The sequence below is a fragment of the Zymoseptoria tritici genome, chromosome 5 (assembly GCF_000219625.1).
Source record: "Zymoseptoria tritici IPO323 chromosome 5, whole genome shotgun sequence".
Taxonomy (NCBI): Eukaryota; Fungi; Ascomycota; class Dothideomycetes; order Mycosphaerellales; family Mycosphaerellaceae; genus Zymoseptoria; species Zymoseptoria tritici.
The window spans coordinates 1,483,355-1,502,104 of NC_018214.1; the positions used below are offsets into that span (position 1 = coordinate 1,483,355).

Here is an 18,750-nt window from a genome sequence, read left to right on the forward strand (position 1 = left end):
CGCGGAATAGACCGGTCGAAGAAGCACTGTCGAGCGATGGTGGTGGCAGCGGCCGCGGTAGGGAGAAAAGCCGTGATGTCTGGAGCAGCCTCGCCGTGGGCGAGTGCACCGACTTTGACATGGCTTCGGACCTGTCTCGTCGGCGTATGTCCTTACAACCGTGTGCTGAAGTCCTGGAGAAGGGCGAGGTGGATGGATGATTTATTGACAGAGCTCGGTAGAGATTCATCAATGTATGGAAACCCAACTCGGCAAGCCCAGAATTTTGGCCGCGGAGGTCCGCTCCGCCCTTGCAATGTGCCACCGCATCTTGTCTACCTTACGCATCCAACTTGGAGATCGAGCTGACAAGATCGTCGACCGTAAAATATCGAGACTCCATCACAGACCCGAAATGACTGCTACTAACACCAATGATGGAGAAGTTCAGCCAGGACCTTCAAGCGCAGGTTACGATCCAGGACAGTTCTTCTGGAGCACTCGCGTGAAAGGCCCATCTCTAGCAGGAACACTTACTTGGGTGACTCTTCGGGCATTGGATCTCCCACTGCAACTCTGGTTCCTGCGGTCGGGTGCGGTCAACGTGCTTCGCCGGCTAGGCGCAACGACAGTACCACAGCCCATCAATGTGAACACAGGAACAATGCTCGGCCTAAGTCCATACCACACGCTCATCTTCGGACTCGCGGTCGGAAGCAGTGTCAAGCAGATCTACTGGAAGCTCTTTATCGGCGACAATCAACATTCGCCGCTGGCGTAGCGGCGTACAACACCGTCCTGAACATTGCGAACACACTTCTGGCTGTGTGGGCGGTGACGACCCAACAGCCGAGTGATCAGTCCAGCTGGACAGCTTTCATCACAAGTGCTCCATTCGCCCTCCAGGTTGGGATGGCATTGTACGCTGTAGGCTTAGGTACCGAATGGTACTGCGAGGTACAGCGTAAGGCATTCAAGCAGGATCCTGCCAACAAGGGAAAGCCGTTTTACGGTGGGCTATTCGGCCTTGCTCGTAACATCAACTATGGTGGGTACACTCTGTGGAGAGCTGGATACTCACTCATCTGTGGTGGAATTGCGCCTGCCGTGGTTGTTGCCAGCTGGCTCGCAGGCGACTTCTGCATGAGGGCAATCCCGAGCATGGACGCTTATTGCGAGAAGAGGGTAAGCGAGACTTGCTGCATGTCGAGTCTGTTCCGCACTACTGACATGCAACGTCTAGTACGGCGAACAGTGGCAGCATGTGAGAAGGCAAGTGCCGTACAAGCTTCTACCTGGGATCTACTGAAAGGGTACCATGAGGACGATTGTGTCGTCTGAGTGACTCCGGTGCGTCCAATGTACTGAGGCATTGGGCATCGAGAAGCATGATTTGCTTCCTTGCAGTGTGTGGGCATCATGCAGTACATCATTGTAGGACCGAGTCGAATGTGGTTGACGTGAGCGAGAACTTCTTATCAAGGAACAGGGCAGGCGTTCCCCGCTGTGAGCCTGGCACTATTGGGTTCACTAGCGAGGATGTCTCCCCAAACGGGAAAATGGCTTTTGGAGTGAAGGCTTGGAGTCAGGGTTCAGATCAGATACCTGCCCTGATAAGCGTTGGAAAGAAATTGTTTTCGATGTTTGTAAGGACCGATGTGTTGGTCGAAGTGGTTTGGTCGAGACCGGCTAGACTCGGCGACTGTCCAGTCCTCGGAAGAAACACTGGAGCAATTTAGTGGACCTCGAATAGCGGGCGAAATGAGAAGCTGCCCTGTTGCTGGTCACACGCGATCAAAGTCGTTCTACTTTAGCGGGGACGCTCGCTTTGTTGGAGGAAAGTCCGAATGACCTCCACCCGAGACCCAAGGCAAGTAGTGACAGCCTGGAATCTTAGTTCTACAATCCACACACGTTCCACTCCTCTCCGCCACTGTCAGCAGAACATCGCCACTGCGGACCATGCGTTCGGTGAATGAGCAAGTTCACGGGCGCACATGACAATACCCTCGACCTTTGCCCGCTCCGTCGCGTGTCTTTCTCTCCCACCAACAACAACACCACTCCGAACGACCCCGCGATACCGATCGACATACTTGCCCGGAAGTAGACCCGAGTCCATGGGACTTTCAAAGAGGACGACATCCGCGTTCAATACATTGTCATACTGAGGGTAGGTATGGAAGATGGCGTCTCCCAGACCCCTGCTGTTGTCGACTCAGCAGTGCCAGTCGAGTCACCGCCGCCCCCGCCCGACCCCAATTTAGACGATGCGACTGCGACTGTCCCGCTCCACCCCTCCAAGACTGAAAAGTCCGACATCCCGCTCCAACTCAGCAGCGAGCATTGGAATATCGACTCTGTCTCAGCGCTGGGCGCGCTCCGCATGCTCGTCGAGGCCCTGGAGCGGCTCGCAGATGCAACGGGAAACGTTCCTCCGACACCGCCAGTCTCTCGTCCGACCACACCTCGACGTATGGAAGCTGAGCGCGCCGCTCGCCGACCGTCTTCGACGCCATTCAGAGCCGCCGGTGCTGGAGGACTTCCAGCGCTGGAAATTGGAAGTCCTGAAGCGCATCCTCACGAGCCCATCACGGTGGATGTCGGATCACACGCCGAGGACATCGCAGTGCAGCACGCCGCTATTGCACGACGTTTCTTCTCGAAGACCGCACCGCCATTCTCGCTCAACGATTATCTCCTCCGCTTCCACCACTTCTGCCCCCACTCGCCGGGCGTGTACCTCGCCGCGGTGTCATACATATACCAGCTCTGCGTGTCAGATCTGATGGTACCTGCGACCGACCGAACGATCCACAGACTATCGTTGGCAGCTATAAGAGTCGCCGCGAAAGCGCTGGAAGACAACAAGTGGGCACAAGAGCGAGTAGCCAAGGTGGGAGGTGTCAGCGGACAGCAGCTTTTGAACCTTGAAGTCACACTGTGCTTCCTTCTGGATTTCGAGCTGTTCATCGACGAGAAGATCATGGCGAGAAGGATGTTCATGCTGCAAGAAGCTGCACGACAAAATGTTGGAGCAAGAGGACGATTGAGTGAACAATTCAAGCTCCGACTCCCGATGCGAGTGAAAGGCATCAAGTGAGGAAGGAAAGCGGGCGAGATCAATGATCAAGCGATGCAGAACTTCAGAAGGTGCACTATCAGCCTGTCATGATGCATACGGCTTTCTTTTGATCCGATGCCACACACGAGATGCCCTGGGGCGTCTCTGAGTCTGGACGGACAACATCAGTACATCTTGAGCCAGTCAAGATTTATATGAACGACAGGAATGGTCATGAAGCACGACTTCCGGAAGGGCACATACTCAGCGCCTTCGACATCGAATGATGCAAAAGTCACCGATACGATCTCACCACGCGGCAGCGACAGTCCATTTAGGCTCCATGCCTCCGCACAGGACCAAGAATGTGAGCTTGTATTGCGGATCCCCTGAGAAAGCTCTCTCGAGACCCCGGGCCTGCCTCCGGTGAGTACATCTCGCAGCGCCATTCAAGCTGAATACGACGGTCGTTCAGGATTGTGCCGCTCGAGAATTCGCTGCTTGCTCAACATCGGCCGCAGGCGGTTCCAGAGTGTGGGCACGTGAAGCCGGAGTGCGCTTTCAAGGCAGCGAAGTCAAGCGCTCAATGCGATCGTGCTACAAGCACGCGATGCTGGACGTTACATGGACGGATTGAGCTCGACGCCACGTTGATAGAGATGCAACAGAACTACTGCCACAACTGCTGCCGGGCAGGAGGATGTTGGTTTCTGCCTCGGACCAAGAGCCGATCTTGCAGCTTCTCAGCTCGACATGGTTCAGAAGCTTGCCGAGCTTGCCGGCAGACTGGGCTGCATGATGCGGGAGGGAGAATTTCCGAAGGCTGCTCGGGCGTCGGGTGGGAGGCTACCATAAGGGGCATGCGTACTGATTTGCTTTGCTGGACCGAGAGCACATACGGAGGAGTGCATGTGTCTATTGCTCTGAGGTCTCGGGCAGTGCTGGCTCGCTTGAAGAGCCAGAGCTTGTTCCAGCGGAATCGCAGAAGACAATCAACAGAGTTCTAACAGTGCATATGCACAATGATATCGAATGGCCACGGATGGCTGTAATGAGAACGGCAGGATTGCATCGCGTGAACGATCTCTTACGTGCATGTTCACCTGAAGTTATTGGTGTGCTTGACGCGTGAGTGTTATGGTGGCATGTGCCGAGTGGCTGAGTACGACCGCGCCTCCACAATCCATCGACATTGCTTTTCCTGCTGACCTCCATCCTCGACATTGACACCTCCAGCGACATCAACGAGATGATGTATCGACACACAAATAGCACAGCTCTTCGTCATGCGGACAAAGAGATTTCCCGCCTGGTGTGGCATGTGTGCGCGCCGCGTCTGACAGTACATGTCCGAGCGAGGCCGCCGCTCGCCTGAGGCCTCCTCTTGCAAGATGGAGTCCGCCGCCCGTAGCGATGGTGGTATGCGTGGTATTTTCATCTTTTCTACGTCTTTGAATCCTTCACCGGGCGGTGCATCACCGTCGCTTGAAGATCTCTACGCATCTGTCCTTCTGTCGAGCCCTGTCGGCATTCCAAGACCCAATTCCCAATCCTTTGGCGCCGACTGCAGGACCACCAGCATCTACATTGGCGGCCCGTTGTCTCATACATAAAGCACTGCCGATGCGAGTGTGAACTCTGGGTTCCAGTTTGCTATTCATTGCTGCAGCCACCCGCCATTGTTCGCATTTACCGCCGCCAATCCTGCTAACCGGTCAAACAAAACGACGTGAAAGACGTCTCACTTGAACGACACAGTCTTTGAATCAACGCAGCCGACTTAAAGATTGCAGATCGTACGCTGGAGCACTCAAGAAAACAGTTCAGCAAACGTCTTTAGCTCCTGGAGCCTGGTCCTCTGCCCCGATTGAGCCGCCTAGAGTCGACGATCGATCAGTACAGTTCAACTTTTGACAACGACCAACCATTTAACAAGCCACCAACAACGACTCACTGGACCACACTCCACTCGGACTCCAAAGTAGGCATCCATATACGACTCAACATCTGGAAGGAGTCTCCACTCGGTCAAGCTTGAACTCTTCATTCAGACTATCGCCACAATGTGTGTCATCGAGGAGAAGATCTATCAACACTCCAATGGACGTCAAGAGATCCAGATACACGAGCGTCGCTGCCACAATGCTTCGGGCAGCGGTCTATGTCAACATGTGGAACGAAAAGCAGCTGGACCTGTGCAAATCAGCGAAATAAGGCCATCATCCTCGACCTCTCGTCCGTCATCAGTCGAAATCGTGACTGAGGGGAGGGATGGCAAACAGCGTCGGTATCAGGAAGTTCGTCGACGATCTGCTAAACGCAGTTCCACAACCTCCAGCAAGAACCCACGAATGGACAGTCCTACTTCTCCATCATCGCGAAGGCATAGGAGATCGCGTCCAGAAGCGCCAGAGCCACCGCCAACAAGGTCGGAAGATGCTTCTGTCCAGCAACAATACGAAGATGTCGAAAGGGTGCTGGCTGCTGACGGTACGGCAATCTACAATCAGCCGCCATCTCTATACATACCCAGAGCGATTGGCGAGAATGAGCGACTATCTTCGGCACGACGATCATCGTTCTCGAGCGTCTCGGCGGAGGTCGACGCATCCGAAGAGCCACGACGATCTGCCTTGCGGGACGACCGACCACCAAATCTCATCATCGATACGGGCGCCTCAATGACCGACACCTCCTCCTCTGTACGCACCTCCGCTCCTGGCCTCAGCAACTTGCCACGCTTCTCTCAATCTCGCCATGACTCTGCCAATGAGATCCCCATCCGGACCGTCAGAGGAAAGCAGCCCGTACGCGCAGACTCCACTGCCGACGATGACGAGCAGCTCTACCGTCGGAGTCGCGATGAGGATGAACGACAAGCAGACGTCGAACGAGAACGACTAGCCACATCTGAACGTCGGCGCCGCCGAGCCATTGACGATGACCAGGCACAAAAGGAACGCAGTCGACTTGCCGACTCTGCACGCCGCCAGCAAGAAGCCGTCGCCGAAGACCAGGCCGAAAAAGAACGCATTCGCCTCTTCGCCTCGTTAAAACGCCAACAACAGGCCATCGACGAAGATCAAGCCGAGAAGGAACGCAATCGACTCGCAGCTTCCCAACGCCGCCATGAACAAGCTCAAGACGACGAGCAAGCTCGCAAGCTTCGCGATCACATGGCGGCAGGCGAAAGTCGGCAACGTGTACGAGCCGCTCGAGAAGCGGAAGCCGCCGCTCTCAAACGAGCGGAGGCTCACGAGCAAGAGGAACGACGCCGTATCGCGGGGGAGGAAGCCAGGCGAATGCGTCATCGCGATCATGCTGCTTCCGCGCTGGAAAGACCAGAGGTGGACGCCGCCACGCAGCGAAGGATGGACCACGAATACGACCATCTCTTGTTCGAGAGAGATGTGGCCGAGTCCATACGTCGCTCCGCCGAAGACGCTCGGTACGAAGCACAATCTAGCGTACTACGCCCGCCTGTCATCTCAGCGCGCGTGTATACACCGTCCCAACTATCAGAAGTCTCATCGCCTGTGACCTGGCCGCCGGCAGTCCACAACTACACCCCAATCTCCACCTCGAATTCATCAGCCGGTCCATCTACGCTCCGGCAGAAAGGAGAGGCGGTCATTCGATGGGAGCAAGGCCGTGGCCAGACAGAGCGACAAAATGCCACTACGGGTGAAAGACAACGGAGAAAGCAACGCGAAAACGAGAGCATCGACGCGGCGATGGAGGAGATGGATGCGAGGATGAATGCAGGCTTTGGGAGGTCACAGTCTGTAAGGGAGCGTGAAAGAGAGCACAGGTCTGAGAGGACGCAGTATTATCGATAGCATGGGAGTATGAAACCCGAGACACTGGCGTTGGCTATAGATGCTGGGCATGTACCACTAGAAAGACGGTCCGGACTGGATGTACACTTTGGTCTGAATAGAATTGTATTCCATAGCAGGCTCACTGTGCTTGCCATTGTAGAATTACACTATTCACTTCACGTCGAGACCGCCATAGAGCAGTCCTCGATCTGATGGGTCCATCTGCTGAAAGTGATCCAACCGCTTGTCCATGCCTCGTGATGTCGTCAGGCTTACGATATCCACTCCCATTCCGTAACCTCAATCGACTACCATCTTCCTGCCTACCCTGCTCATGCACCTGAACCGATCGAAGTCTCCCTCCCAAGACTCTGCAGGCTCTGCTGATTCGCAACTGCTCCACTGCCCGTCATACCCGGAGGCGCACCAAATGCACCACCAGCTGTCGGACCCACAGCAGCATTCATCCCATTCATCTGAGCTCCAGCCGGCCGATCCACATGTCGTTGATCGAGTTGATCGTAGTCCAGGATGATTTCGCGACGCTCGCGGCGCCAGTTGCTCGGCTCGAAGAAGATGTAGACGCCTCGCTCGGTGCGGTCGGTCAAGCGGACTGGAGCAACGCCCATCGGAGCGCCATTAGCGAGGTCGACGACTGGCAGAGCGCCCGTGTTGGCTTCGCGGGTGTCTTTCTGTAACCACTGGCGGAGGACCTTGTGCCAACGCCACTCACGGATTGACAATTCTTGTGCCGCCAGCTCTTGTGCAACATCACGCGGAGCGGTGTAGAAGACTTGAAAGAGTGTTTCTGAAATATGTCAGCGGGAAGTGAAGTGTGATGCATGCACCGAGATTAACAACATACCGTCGCTGAAGGCGTTGATCCTGGAATGCATCGGCGGCACGTTGGTGACCATGTAGGCGGTGGGAACCTCGAATGCGGGAACCGGATGACGACTTCTGCTATCATACATTGAACCTGTGCCGGTGGCGTCTGGGAACACGTGGAAAGTCGGGTAGAGAGGTTCGGACGAGTCGAGGTCCATTCCCAGCGTGTTGAGATCTTGACCCATGCCAAGCACGGAATTGCTCCATTCTGGAGGAATTGTCGCATCTGGCTGTCCTCCTAGGTCGTACTGCTTCCGAGCCTCGAATATCGCACTCAGACCCATCAGACCGAAATGCTCTTGATCACTCATGTCCGCCCACTTCTTCACGCCTGAGGCAGGCTGGGTAGAGCTTGGTGTTTGATTTGATTGCGACTGGCTTTGTGACTGGTTCTGCGGGGCTGATGTGCTTGGGTCCTGCTGGCTCTGCTGAAAATTGTTAGACGCATTTCGAATGGGTAATTGCGTCTGCTGGCCATTTGGCTGCGGGTGAGCTGGTTCGGGAGATTCGAGGGTGTCGGAAAAGCCATTCGACGGGCGGATCGAGCCACCGTTCACTTGTCCACTCAGAGGCGGGAATTCATCGCCAATGTTACCGCCGCGGTCACCTGCTGGTTGATTTCGTGGGCCGTCGAATTGGTCCATCGATTGGTGTGACGGTGCCGTTGACGGCGCGCGTTGTGCGGAATGCTGCTGCGGTGGAGCCTGCGATTGCTGCTGTTGTTGTTGGGGAGGCTGGCGAATGACATTGCTGTTCCATCCGCTGTTCTGCTGTGGGCGTGCGCCTGGTCCTGTCGATAATGTGGGAAAGTCACTAGAAGAATTTATGTCAGCATCGAAGCTCTTCGCAACGCTCGTGGTGCTTCTGTGGCGAGGCATGGCGTTGGCAGTGGGCAGTGTGTTGATTGTCGTAGGCTCGGTGTTGGTGAGGGCGGCGGTTTTGAGCTTCTTCAATATTGCGTGGAGCTTCACTCTCGTCGCCGCAGAACGATCGCCGTTTGCTGTGCCACCCCGCCAATTGCCAACAATCATAACGATTGAACCCACCCCTGCGCTGTCGCCGGAAAGGAATAGGGAACTCTCGCATGGAGACTCACCTCATATCAATGGGACCTTGTCCACTACCACCTCCCATCACTTGTGCGAATCCTGACAGCTGTTGCGGTCGTCCTTGTGCAAGCCCAGGCGCACCACCAGCAAGTCCACCAAAAGTGTTGCCTGTTGCTGGAGCGCCAAACGCCCATCCAGCTCCAGCATTGCCATTGCCCAGTCCCGTCTTTTGTGTGTTCTGTAGTCTAGGCGTTTGCCGTGAATTTGGTTGTGTGCCGTATTGATTCATTGCCATTCCTCGGAGAGGCTGCTGGCCGCCTGTATCGTCGAGAACACTGTCAGCTCGTTCTCTTTGGGTGCTGTCATGCTGGAAGAAGTCGAGGGGCATGTCTGTGAAGCGCTTCTTGCGTTGCGCCATGTTCTGAGCAGGACGTGGCTGACGCCAGTCGTAGCATGTGAAGCCAACGCGAAATACAAAATGCTTCAAGCAGACATGCTGCAGACTCGAAACCCCAGCAGAATGTACCTACCGGAGCGCGCATTCATGATGTGAACCTTCCCGTCTTCGCAGATACCTCCTGCCCTGACAGCCTCCTCTTGCTCTTCGTGTCGCAATGGTTGTACGATAGCCCGGCGGCTTCGTTCGTAGGATGCGTAGTGATCGATTTCGGTATCGTCGTCGGGCGGTCAGGTCGCGATAACCACAAATACATTCAGCACTCGGGAACTTGCTTGACATCTGTGGAGGTCGTCGCTGGCGCGAGATGCATGCATGGTATCGCGGCAACACCCGCCGCGCATAAAGTTGGGGCTAGGCTGCAGGCTTGACTGGCGACTTGTAAGTTGTGGGACTCGCGAATGATGCTGAGCCGGCAGTTTGGGTGTTGAGCAGCCCGTCGCGGATATGAGCATGATAGAACAGTTTTCAGGTAGATAGCTGGTCTCGCGATGTACGGCATAGCAGCAGCTCGCAAGTGCTCCCCCAGGTACGAATCACTGCTAGCAGGTTCTGGCTAGATCGTGGATATCATTCATACAATACATCAATGTCCAACGGCGTAGACGACGCGATGAACTGAACCACGGACTCCCTTTACCATGAGTCCACATTGCCATAACGCACACATGTACATGCTTTCTCCGGGTACTCTCATCTACATTCGCTCAAGCATGAATCATCACCTACTATGCCTCCTTCTCTTGCATCTTCCTCCGTGCTGCCAGCACCATCTCCTCCCTCCGCTTCTTCAAAGCCTCCGCACGAGCATTCTTATCCGAACTCCATGCATTCCGCTTCTGCTCCTCACTAGGCACAGGCTCCTTCCCCTTCCCATTTACCCTTGACTGTAGATTATACCTCGTGATCAGATCTGGTTGTGTGGCTGTCGGTCTCTTAGGGCCGCCTGATGCACTACTTTGTGCTTCTGCTGGTGATGGGAGGTTTGGCTGGAACGAAGGTGGTGGTGTTTCTAATCCTCTTCCTCCTAGTACTCGTTCTGTCGTCGCACCGACATTGCCGCCGTTCCGTTGGAGGTCCCACGCTATGCTTCTTCGGTCGAGTTGTGGAAAGACGGCGGAGACTTGATTGACTTTGTTGATGTCGACTTCGTTGCGCCGTGCGGATGGACTAGATGTAGCGCCGGATCCGGGACCGTTGGGTTTGCTCATAAACCATCGGATGGCGAGAAAGCCAACCACTGCGACTGCGAGGAGTTGAGGGATGTTGATTGATGTCTGGCCATCGTGCGCCATCGCGGATTGAGGGTAGCGACAGGCGAATCGGGGTGGAAGTTGGGCACGAGACAGTGGTGATCGGCGCGGTGAGACGATTGGAGGTGCAGCTCGTTGGCTGATTTAGACAGCTTTGGCGTGTTAGGCGATTCTAGGTGGTGTATGGCCCGGCGGAGGAGATGTAGTAATGAAGATTGATTGTCAAGAACAATGATGCCGGCTTCTAGATCTGGCGCTCGATGCTCGGCTGGCTCGTGCGGCTAGCTGCGCCACTAGAACTAACCCTGAGCCCGGGAAGCATTTTCTCCACGTCTAGACGTCCTCTGCAGTTGGACTTATGACGAGCAACATAAGGTGACAAAAGCGCGCGCATGGCCAAATACCCAGCGAGCTGTACGAACAAGCTTATGATGTCAGTCCTGAACCGTTTCTACAGATCCGGAAAATACTCGCCGTCCAAACGAAACCTCCGGGTGCTCCTCTCTACACGCCCGGCGGCGGCGCCTTCACCTCGATGTCTTCCTCATTCCACACGGTGCAGGTCACCCGCTTCCCGCGTCAGCTGGCCTCGCTACCGCTGTATGCTGCTGTGACATGCAAGTGGTGACGCCGTCTACAAGATCGACAGTCAGCCAACAGCATGGAGCTGGACGTTGATATCTGCGTACACACCTTGCTGTCTGCCGGGCGCTGTATCATCAACCAAGTACGAGCCGGACTGCGGTACTGTAAGACCATCCGGCCAAGATGCGCATACGAACAATAAGGTGTCTGGCGGCACTCTGCCCAAACAATGTGTTCCACTGATGTATTTGCACGACCATGGAGATGTGCTTACAGCCGACTTGCAAGGCTGGGAAGACGTTCTGGGCAGCTTACATGTACTGCTGGGAAAGTGCTCTTACTAAATTACATTCACGGCTGGTAGGGTGTGCACAAGCGACTACAATGTATGCAGCTAATCTACTACTTGCGCAGCTATACAAGCCGGCATTTCGCATCACATGAACGGCCTCCCAACTGTCCCCGGTCAGCCACCCGCACTGCTATAATCGTGTTCTGCTGTTCTCCCGGGCCCCGTACATCAACCCGTACATGTACGGCCAAGAAGGCGTCCTAAGTAGCTTGCCTGTCAGCGTACATCGACCCGTACATGCACGGCTAAGCAGTTCTGCTAGCTGACTTGTCAGCGTACATGTACCCGTACACGTACGAGGAACGACGTCCTGATGAACCCAGGGGCCGGATCCACGTACGGCTAGAAAGACGTCCTGGGTTAGCCAGGTGGCCTGGTCAGCCATGTCTCGAGTACCCAAGGTACTTTTCCTCGACCTCCGTGCGATGCAGTGTACGACTTTGGTGTCGGCTCCTTCGCAGACTGAGCAAGAGTTGGCCCTTTGAGGGGTTCTCCGCCAGGCTTCACGAAGCCAAACAACTACAGATTGGACAAAGCAGCATCATCATGGCGCGCTAGACGAACGAGAAAGCCCTCGATATGCCAGGAAGGAAGGATGTGTGCACGAAGATCTTGAACCCGACGTCACAACGCTAATTGCCTTGACAGAGCGAGGCGGCAGCAAGAAGTTCGGAAAGATGCAGAGATTGACGGAGGACCGGACGAGCTTGCAGACGGTTCTCGAGGAGGACAACAAAGCATCGACCTGGTTCGTTCTCGATGCGCCCGTCAGCGTCGAGGGACAATCCGCCGCACTAACGACAATTTCTGTGAGGAGGTCAAAGGCCTCACGACGCCGGCGGAAATGCGGAAGAAGGACACCTTTATTGCCCTGTGCAAAGACGTCTCCACCGTTGTATAAAACGATCTCAGAAGGTCGCAACGAAGCAGAAGTCCGGGTCGATTCGCTGTATGCGTGCGAGGAGGTCCTCTACTGGTTTGCTGTGCGCGCGATCGATGATTTCGGCTCCACTTATCTCAACATGGCACACCCTTCAACACTCACTTGGTGGACCACATCCGCGCACTGCCCGGCGCCACAAGCTAGGCAAATCACTCCAGCCGAAGACCCTGCTCGGCGCACCCTTCCTCACTTTGGCATACCGGCAATTGCTCAAGGCTCAGACCAGTGTGGAAAACATCAAGCAGCATTATCTGGTCTGGGGTCTGGCGTGCATCACTGGTGTCCGTCCCGGGAGCATGACTGTATGCCCTGGCTACGGACAGGGAGCTTCCCTCGGCTTGACGGGCGTGACTCGTGACGAGGACGGGGCTATGCGCTGGAAAGACTTCGAATTCATCCAGCTGAATGGAATCGCAGGCATTACTGTCAAGGTGACGTTCAAGTACATGAAGGGACATCGGGATCCGTACGCTCAAGGATCGTCATGCCAACCAAGACGTTCACACTGCTCCCAACGCGAGGTGGACTCGCGATGTTGTCTAATGCAACTGGTCTGCGGTCGCAACGCCTTCAGCTTTTGTGTGTATTCATACTGGCTGCGCTTGCCTACGGCGGAAGTCTTCATTGTCGCCGATATGCAAAAGCCCAGCCGGGAATTCGAGCGTGGACAAGAGAGCAGTGGGCAGTGCTGGACCTCCAGCACCGCCGTGAACGAAATCGGCAAGAACGCAACCATGCCATGCAAGGCCTGTATGACCGGATACTTCTACGCCCCTGGCCCTCGTGGAATTGAGTCGCGCTCGCGTTCTCCCGTGGCCTCTTTCCTTCCGCGACTATCGACGAGCTCTAGGCCTGCGACAAGGTGTTCATCCCGACAAACTCGATTATTGCCGAACAGGCTGCGCTGGTCCAAGCAACTCAGAGTGGCGAGCTAGATGTCACCAAGGCCATGAAGGAAGCCGCGCTTAACACAGATTTGCGCAGGACGGCCATCGACATCGGTATGCTGGAACGTGTAAGCATGTACTCGTTCCGTCGAGAGGCGATCATCGAGATGCAACGTGCTATGGGCACAGAGCTGGCGCGAACCTTGGCCAATCACATCCCCGACTCTGGTACTGTCCTCACTTACGACGTGACTGGCATCTCGGGCCTTGATGTCACCGCTCTGCGCCTTGGCGAGGAATAAATTTGTCGCAAGGCCATTCGTGAGTCTTTCCGATCCGCCACGCACAACCACGCCACGTACACCGGTGAAGCTCAGGGCCCCAACCTCGCGGCAAAACTGCAGCGCCGCGTCGAGGTCTCTATCGCCGCTAGTCCTAAATACACCGATACCGAGACTCAACACTCGAACACGCTCAACGGAATCGCAACCCTACCCAACATTAAATTGAGACTGGCCACGCTGTTTTTTCTGTCTATCGCTCGCTCCTCGCCGACAGGAACACGACCGAGGTCGAGCAAGCCATCAAGACTCGGAATGCCGTCCTCGCGCAGCGCAAGTCAGTTCGCACAATTATGAGGTAGACAAGCCTGACCCGAGCGAAGAAGCAGTACAGCGCCGAGTTTCTGCCTGAACTGAAGGCGCACAAGAAAGCGGCCGTCATTGGCGATCGTACACTCGCTTGTGACGCAGATGCCGAAGTTTCCCGTCCTGCTCAAGCTGTTGACGGAGTGTCACTCGACGAAAATGACGAGTTTGATAAGGCCGAGCTTGACGAAGGCGGAGTGGAGAAGACTGGCAACGACTCACGCACCGCGCCGACGTACTGTAACCAGCTGGACGACCAGGCTGTGATCATGCCAGACTACGACGAGGGTGGCGCCGATACCATCAAGAAGCTTATCGGCTTCGTCCAGTTCTTCGCCTCCCTCACATCAGTCGAGAACAAGAACATCAAGTGTGTGCTCTGCGCACTAGATCCAACCGTCTCACAGAAGATGAAGGACAAGCGGCGGGGCTTCTTCAGGCCTTCAGGCTCAAGACAGCACACCTCGAGACTGAATACCGCTCTCGCGACGCACAGCTCTTGCGTGCCGCTCTGAACACGGCTAAGCTGTTGCGCCATGTGGATGAACAGCTCGCGGACAAGATTGTTGCCAGAGGATCACCCGGACTTCGATCTCTCAAGATCGACACGGTCATCGAAGCCGTGTCTACGAGCTCGTCATACACAAGGAGGAGAGTGCGAAGAAGCCTCTAGACAGGAAGAAGGGGAAAGTCGGCTAAAAGAGGGCGACGGCTGATGGCAATGGCGATGGTTATGAGGGAGAGTATGACGGGCCTGGAGGCCAGATCAGCCAGGCGCCAAAACTGAATGTCGATCAGAAGTGTGTCGACTATAATACCTATGATTAGGCGATGTAGCTCCGCAAATTTTCGATGCGTAGCGTCGTTCTCGACAGATGTGGAAGCAAACGTGATGTTGAAACCACGTGCTTGCGGCTGCTCCCGCAATCCCAATCGGGCTGCCCCGCAATTGGCTTAGCGCAAAGTTCGACCTCACCTGGTAAAACTGCGCAGAACAATCCAAATTCGATGACATCTGTTGGGATCTTGCTTTTCTTGACTATTCTAAGTACAAAACAATTGGGCGAACGGCCCAAAACGATCAGCATGGGACTCGAACCCACAACCTTCCGCTTTCGGACTTGTGGGATCGAGTCCCATGAAGTAGGAGGCGGACGCTCTACCATTGAGCCAACCGACCACGATTCTCTACATCCGTGGACGCGGAAACGAAAAAGTGGTGGAACATCTGCCAATCTATTGTATATAAATGTACAGCAAAAGAGCGCTCGTGTGTAACAGGCGCACACTCTCAGTCCGCCTACACGATCCGTTGACAGCACTGAACGAAGCACAGATTGAGAGTGAAGAGACTTCGACCTGTATTGTGATCGGATGACTTGAAACGACGACAATGCGTTTACGCGTAGGCCGATCGCATCGAGGTCGAAGGCAGCGAAAGTGGAGTGTTCCGAGCTTTTGCTTCAGTATGTACTGTATCTTACAAAACGAGGCGACAAGAAGATAAGGTAACTTCAATTGCTAGAAATCAGGAACAAGGACATTGAACGAAGGGAGTCTCGAAAGATTACGATATGCTCCTACATGACAACCGATGCATACCGGGATGTATCGTCTAGGAACGGTTGCGAACCAGCAGCTGGTCCTAAACTGGGCTCGTATGACTTCAGTTTGCCACGCTCGAAGAACGTTTTGCACGCTGGTAGCACTCCACCTTCCCACCACGTTTCCCCATTCACCATCGTACTTCCATGCTCATCGCGGACGATGGGTTTCCTCGCTGCTAGCGGCCGTAGCATGATCTACGTCGTGACTAGCAGCGTCATCAGCGCGGTCTGCTGTTGCCTTACTCTTGCGTGGTTCTTGCGACTCATCGCGCAGGACCTGACGTGCGGAACTGTCGTACTGCGACGCAAGCTCGATGCGCGGCTTCTCCACTACCGGTTGACTGGCTTCCGGTTGATGAGCATGCATTGCGTCCTTTCCTTCTGCTTGTTGCTCCCGCAAAGCCGAAATTTTGCTGGAGGCTTCAGCGTCCTCTGCTAAGTGCTGGGCCAGGTCTGGGTCTGTCTTCTTGAGATCCTTCATGGCTTTCCATTTCCTACTCTGCCCGAGGCCTTTTGCTTTCGGCATTCCAGCAAGGCCGTGAGCCGAATTGGTATTCCCTTCATCCATTTTTACTCTCGATGCTCGATATTGGCGAAGTGCTTGATCTTGATTGAAGTTTGTGGAACTATGTACTGTCAGTCAGATCCTAGAAAGGTCCACACGGCAAGGACGAAAAGCATCACATGCGAGACGCCTAGAGGCGGACGTGGAGGACGTACTGTGCAAAAAGAGCTCTGTCGCTTCTGTTCTGCCGCTCTTATTTGAGCTCGTGCCTTTGTCTGACCTTGCTTCTTCGCAATGCTGCTAGCAGATGAGGTGTACGAGGTGCAACTTGCTGGAAGGAGAAGTTTCAAGACCTATGAGAATGTGGGCAAGAACCGTAGAGTGAATGGCACTTGTGCTGAACTGTATCTGGCGTTTGAGTGAATGCTTAGGTAGCACAGACGAGTTGATGGAACCTGAGAGAAGGAAATTTTGGAATTCATAGCTTCGAGTACTTGCGTACGTGGTCGTCCCAGTTAGAGCCGAGCAGCAAACTTCACCTGATTCGATGGATTTGCGAGCACGTATCGAGATATCGAGCTCAACTGGTGAGACGAGAATGGAGATGTGGTATTGCCTCCTCGCTCATTCGGCTTTCTCCAGCTCTTTCCTCGCAATCATGCGTCGAAGCCCAACTCGCTCTTCAGCTTGTCAACAAGCGCGATGTATCTCTGCTGGGCGCCATCCGCGGTCGTACCCTCGTCCACCTCTTTCTTCCAGGCGTTGTACTTGTACTTGCCCTGAAAAGCGGCGTCAGCATATGCACTTCCAATCAACCACCTCCACTTCAGCTTACCTTCATGTCAAAGACACCTGGCTTGGCTGCTTTTTCGAAGTCCTCGCCGTTGCCGACCTTGTACAGGGCGTAGAGCTGCGAGAGATTCTTAGTGATGCTTCAAGACATGACATCCGTAAGCCATACCTCGAGCAGCTGGTCGTTGCTGGGAGTGGTCTTCAGCTTCTTGCTGTCCTCAGCGGCCTTCTTGAATTCGGCAGACATGGTCGTTGTGGTGACGCGGTGTGTTGCTGGTGTCTTGTTTATTTGGGGAGTGTGAAGAGAACGGATCGTGGACGATGGACGATGTTGACCGTCAGGTTGCAGCTTCCATGTTTGGTGGGGTCCATGGCGGGGCAAGTTTTGTCGTGCACACTCACACGTCATCCATCAGGTGAGATGAAAGCGACGGCGTACGACGATTGCCTTCTTTGCGGTATCGTCACAAGATACGCGTAGTGACAAGAACACAATAGCGAATGACAGGTCACTCAAGCGCCGTTGTCAGTGTACGAAGCAGATCGAACGCTCACTCTTTCCAATTCTGGGTATACATCGACATACAACTACTTAACACCATCGGTCAAACACATGCAGTAACATGCTCATACGTGAGCAGGCAACGACTTTGGCGGGACATCAGAGAAGATCTAACCCTTCGGCCTGTCGTGCGTAGCCTGCTGTGCCCTTCGCCCAAATCGATCTCTTTCGAATTTCCACCATAGACGGAAGCCGGTGAGGGTGGCTGCGGTCAATGGCACAGCCACTACCCAATATATCCAGAACGACGAAGAAACAGGGCTATCTGATGGCCAGGTGAACATGTCCATGCTGAATAGTGTCTGATAAGAATATCAGCGAATCGTATGGCACACGGTGAGCCTGCACAACTTACAGCAACAAACATTCCGGGGAGATAGGCCGCCGTGATTATCGCGATGATCTTCATCGATGTGCTATCCATGACTGCAGCCTTTGCGAGATCGGCACTCGTCTGGCTGTCGTCTTGTGCGATGGATGTGTAAAGCTGCACGGTGCTGTTGTCAGTCGTGAAAGCATTACGGAAGGACAGAACTCACAATGTCCAGCTGCAGGCTCACTCGATCCTGGTTCGTCTGTATCACCTCCGCCGAAGCTTCACTATACGCTCGAACAAACTCCAGGACTTCTTTGAAGGAACGAGCGGGAATACTGCGACAATTCGCCAATCTCGTGGAGCCTTCGAGCAGTTGCAAGACGAACTTGTTGCATCCAATGTTCCACTCCGGCGACCGCTTCGAAAATAAGATCTGTGTGGACAGATCATTGATCTTCTCTACCAGCTTCCTTGCGTTCTCACGTTGCAGCCGTTGTCCTTCGAAGAGTTTCAGAGAGTTGGCATCCCCGGCATGCTCTGAATTTCTGAAGTCAAGATGCGGTTGTTGCGAGCGTCCAGTCTGCGTGACACCTACGAGATGCTCAACGAGTACGACTCGTTCGCTAAGCAGGTTGTTGATGTAATTGTGGACCCGTTGAGCATGGTCGACGAGGAAAAGAGATGGGAGAAGCAACGGATGTGTCCACCTCGAATGGCAATCCTTGATCTTCCGGATTAAAGATTGGCCTGGAGCGAGCGGACGAAGTGATACTGTGTAGGACTGGAGGTCGTATCCAATGCTGAGTGCTGTTGTAATACCGCTCGAGAAGTCGTGAGACATTGACAGACCTCCGGTGCTGCACTCCCACTTCTGTGGCGATCTGAAGACGAACGCTAGCCGGTATTAGCCATCGTTCGACCTTGTGAGAACTGTTTTCATGCACACCAAACTGGTCGCAGCTCTCAAAATCGCTGCCGTCTGGCGTCGTATGCATTGTGTGAACGCCAGAGGACAACTGAAAAGAGACGAATGTGGTCGACGG

General features: G+C 54.6%; 7 protein-coding genes across 7 annotated transcripts; 3 read left to right on the forward strand and 4 right to left on the reverse strand.

The window, feature by feature from the left end:
• Positions 1–1,893: 1,893 nt before the first annotated feature.
• MYCGRDRAFT_104550 (uncharacterized protein) lies at positions 1,894–3,311 on the forward strand (the record flags this gene model as incomplete). Its single annotated transcript, XM_003852177.1, has 1 exon — positions 1,894–3,311. The coding sequence occupies one exon, from the start codon at positions 2,159–2,161 to the stop codon at positions 3,080–3,082; it is 924 nt and encodes a 307-aa protein (XP_003852225.1).
• Positions 3,312–5,106: 1,795 nt separating this feature from the next.
• On the forward strand, positions 5,107–6,882 carry MYCGRDRAFT_93284 (uncharacterized protein; the record flags this gene model as incomplete). Its single annotated transcript, XM_003852178.1, has 1 exon — positions 5,107–6,882. The coding sequence occupies one exon, from the start codon at positions 5,107–5,109 to the stop codon at positions 6,880–6,882; it is 1,776 nt and encodes a 591-aa protein (XP_003852226.1).
• A 485-nt stretch (positions 6,883–7,367) lies between these two features.
• Positions 7,368–7,949, reverse strand: MYCGRDRAFT_28576 (uncharacterized protein; the record flags this gene model as incomplete). Its single annotated transcript, XM_003852543.1, has 2 exons — positions 7,368–7,672; positions 7,730–7,949. Coding segments are annotated over 2 exons (525 nt in total), but the record flags the coding sequence as incomplete, so codon positions are not given.
• A 2,037-nt stretch (positions 7,950–9,986) lies between these two features.
• Positions 9,987–10,641, reverse strand: MYCGRDRAFT_72236 (uncharacterized protein; the record flags this gene model as incomplete). Its single annotated transcript, XM_003852542.1, has 1 exon — positions 9,987–10,641. One exon carries the CDS (start codon positions 10,551–10,553, stop codon positions 9,987–9,989), a length of 567 nt encoding a protein of 188 aa, XP_003852590.1.
• Positions 10,642–11,831: 1,190 nt separating this feature from the next.
• On the forward strand, positions 11,832–14,598 carry MYCGRDRAFT_93286 (uncharacterized protein; the record flags this gene model as incomplete). Its single annotated transcript, XM_003852179.1, has 6 exons — positions 11,832–11,849; positions 11,988–12,257; positions 12,364–13,141; positions 13,306–13,406; positions 13,922–14,253; positions 14,316–14,598. The coding sequence occupies 6 exons, from the start codon at positions 11,832–11,834 to the stop codon at positions 14,596–14,598; spliced, it is 1,782 nt and encodes a 593-aa protein (XP_003852227.1).
• A 1,082-nt stretch (positions 14,599–15,680) lies between these two features.
• Positions 15,681–16,100, reverse strand: MYCGRDRAFT_93287 (uncharacterized protein; the record flags this gene model as incomplete). The annotated part of the gene is made up of 1 exon (XM_003852541.1): positions 15,681–16,100. One exon carries the CDS (start codon positions 16,098–16,100, stop codon positions 15,681–15,683), a length of 420 nt encoding a protein of 139 aa, XP_003852589.1.
• A 397-nt stretch (positions 16,101–16,497) lies between these two features.
• MYCGRDRAFT_72239 (uncharacterized protein) lies at positions 16,498–17,126 on the reverse strand (the record flags this gene model as incomplete). The annotated part of the gene is made up of 3 exons (XM_003852540.1): positions 16,498–16,816; positions 16,873–16,947; positions 16,999–17,126. The coding sequence occupies 3 exons, from the start codon at positions 17,074–17,076 to the stop codon at positions 16,694–16,696; spliced, it is 276 nt and encodes a 91-aa protein (XP_003852588.1).
• Positions 17,127–18,750: the final 1,624 nt, after the last annotated feature.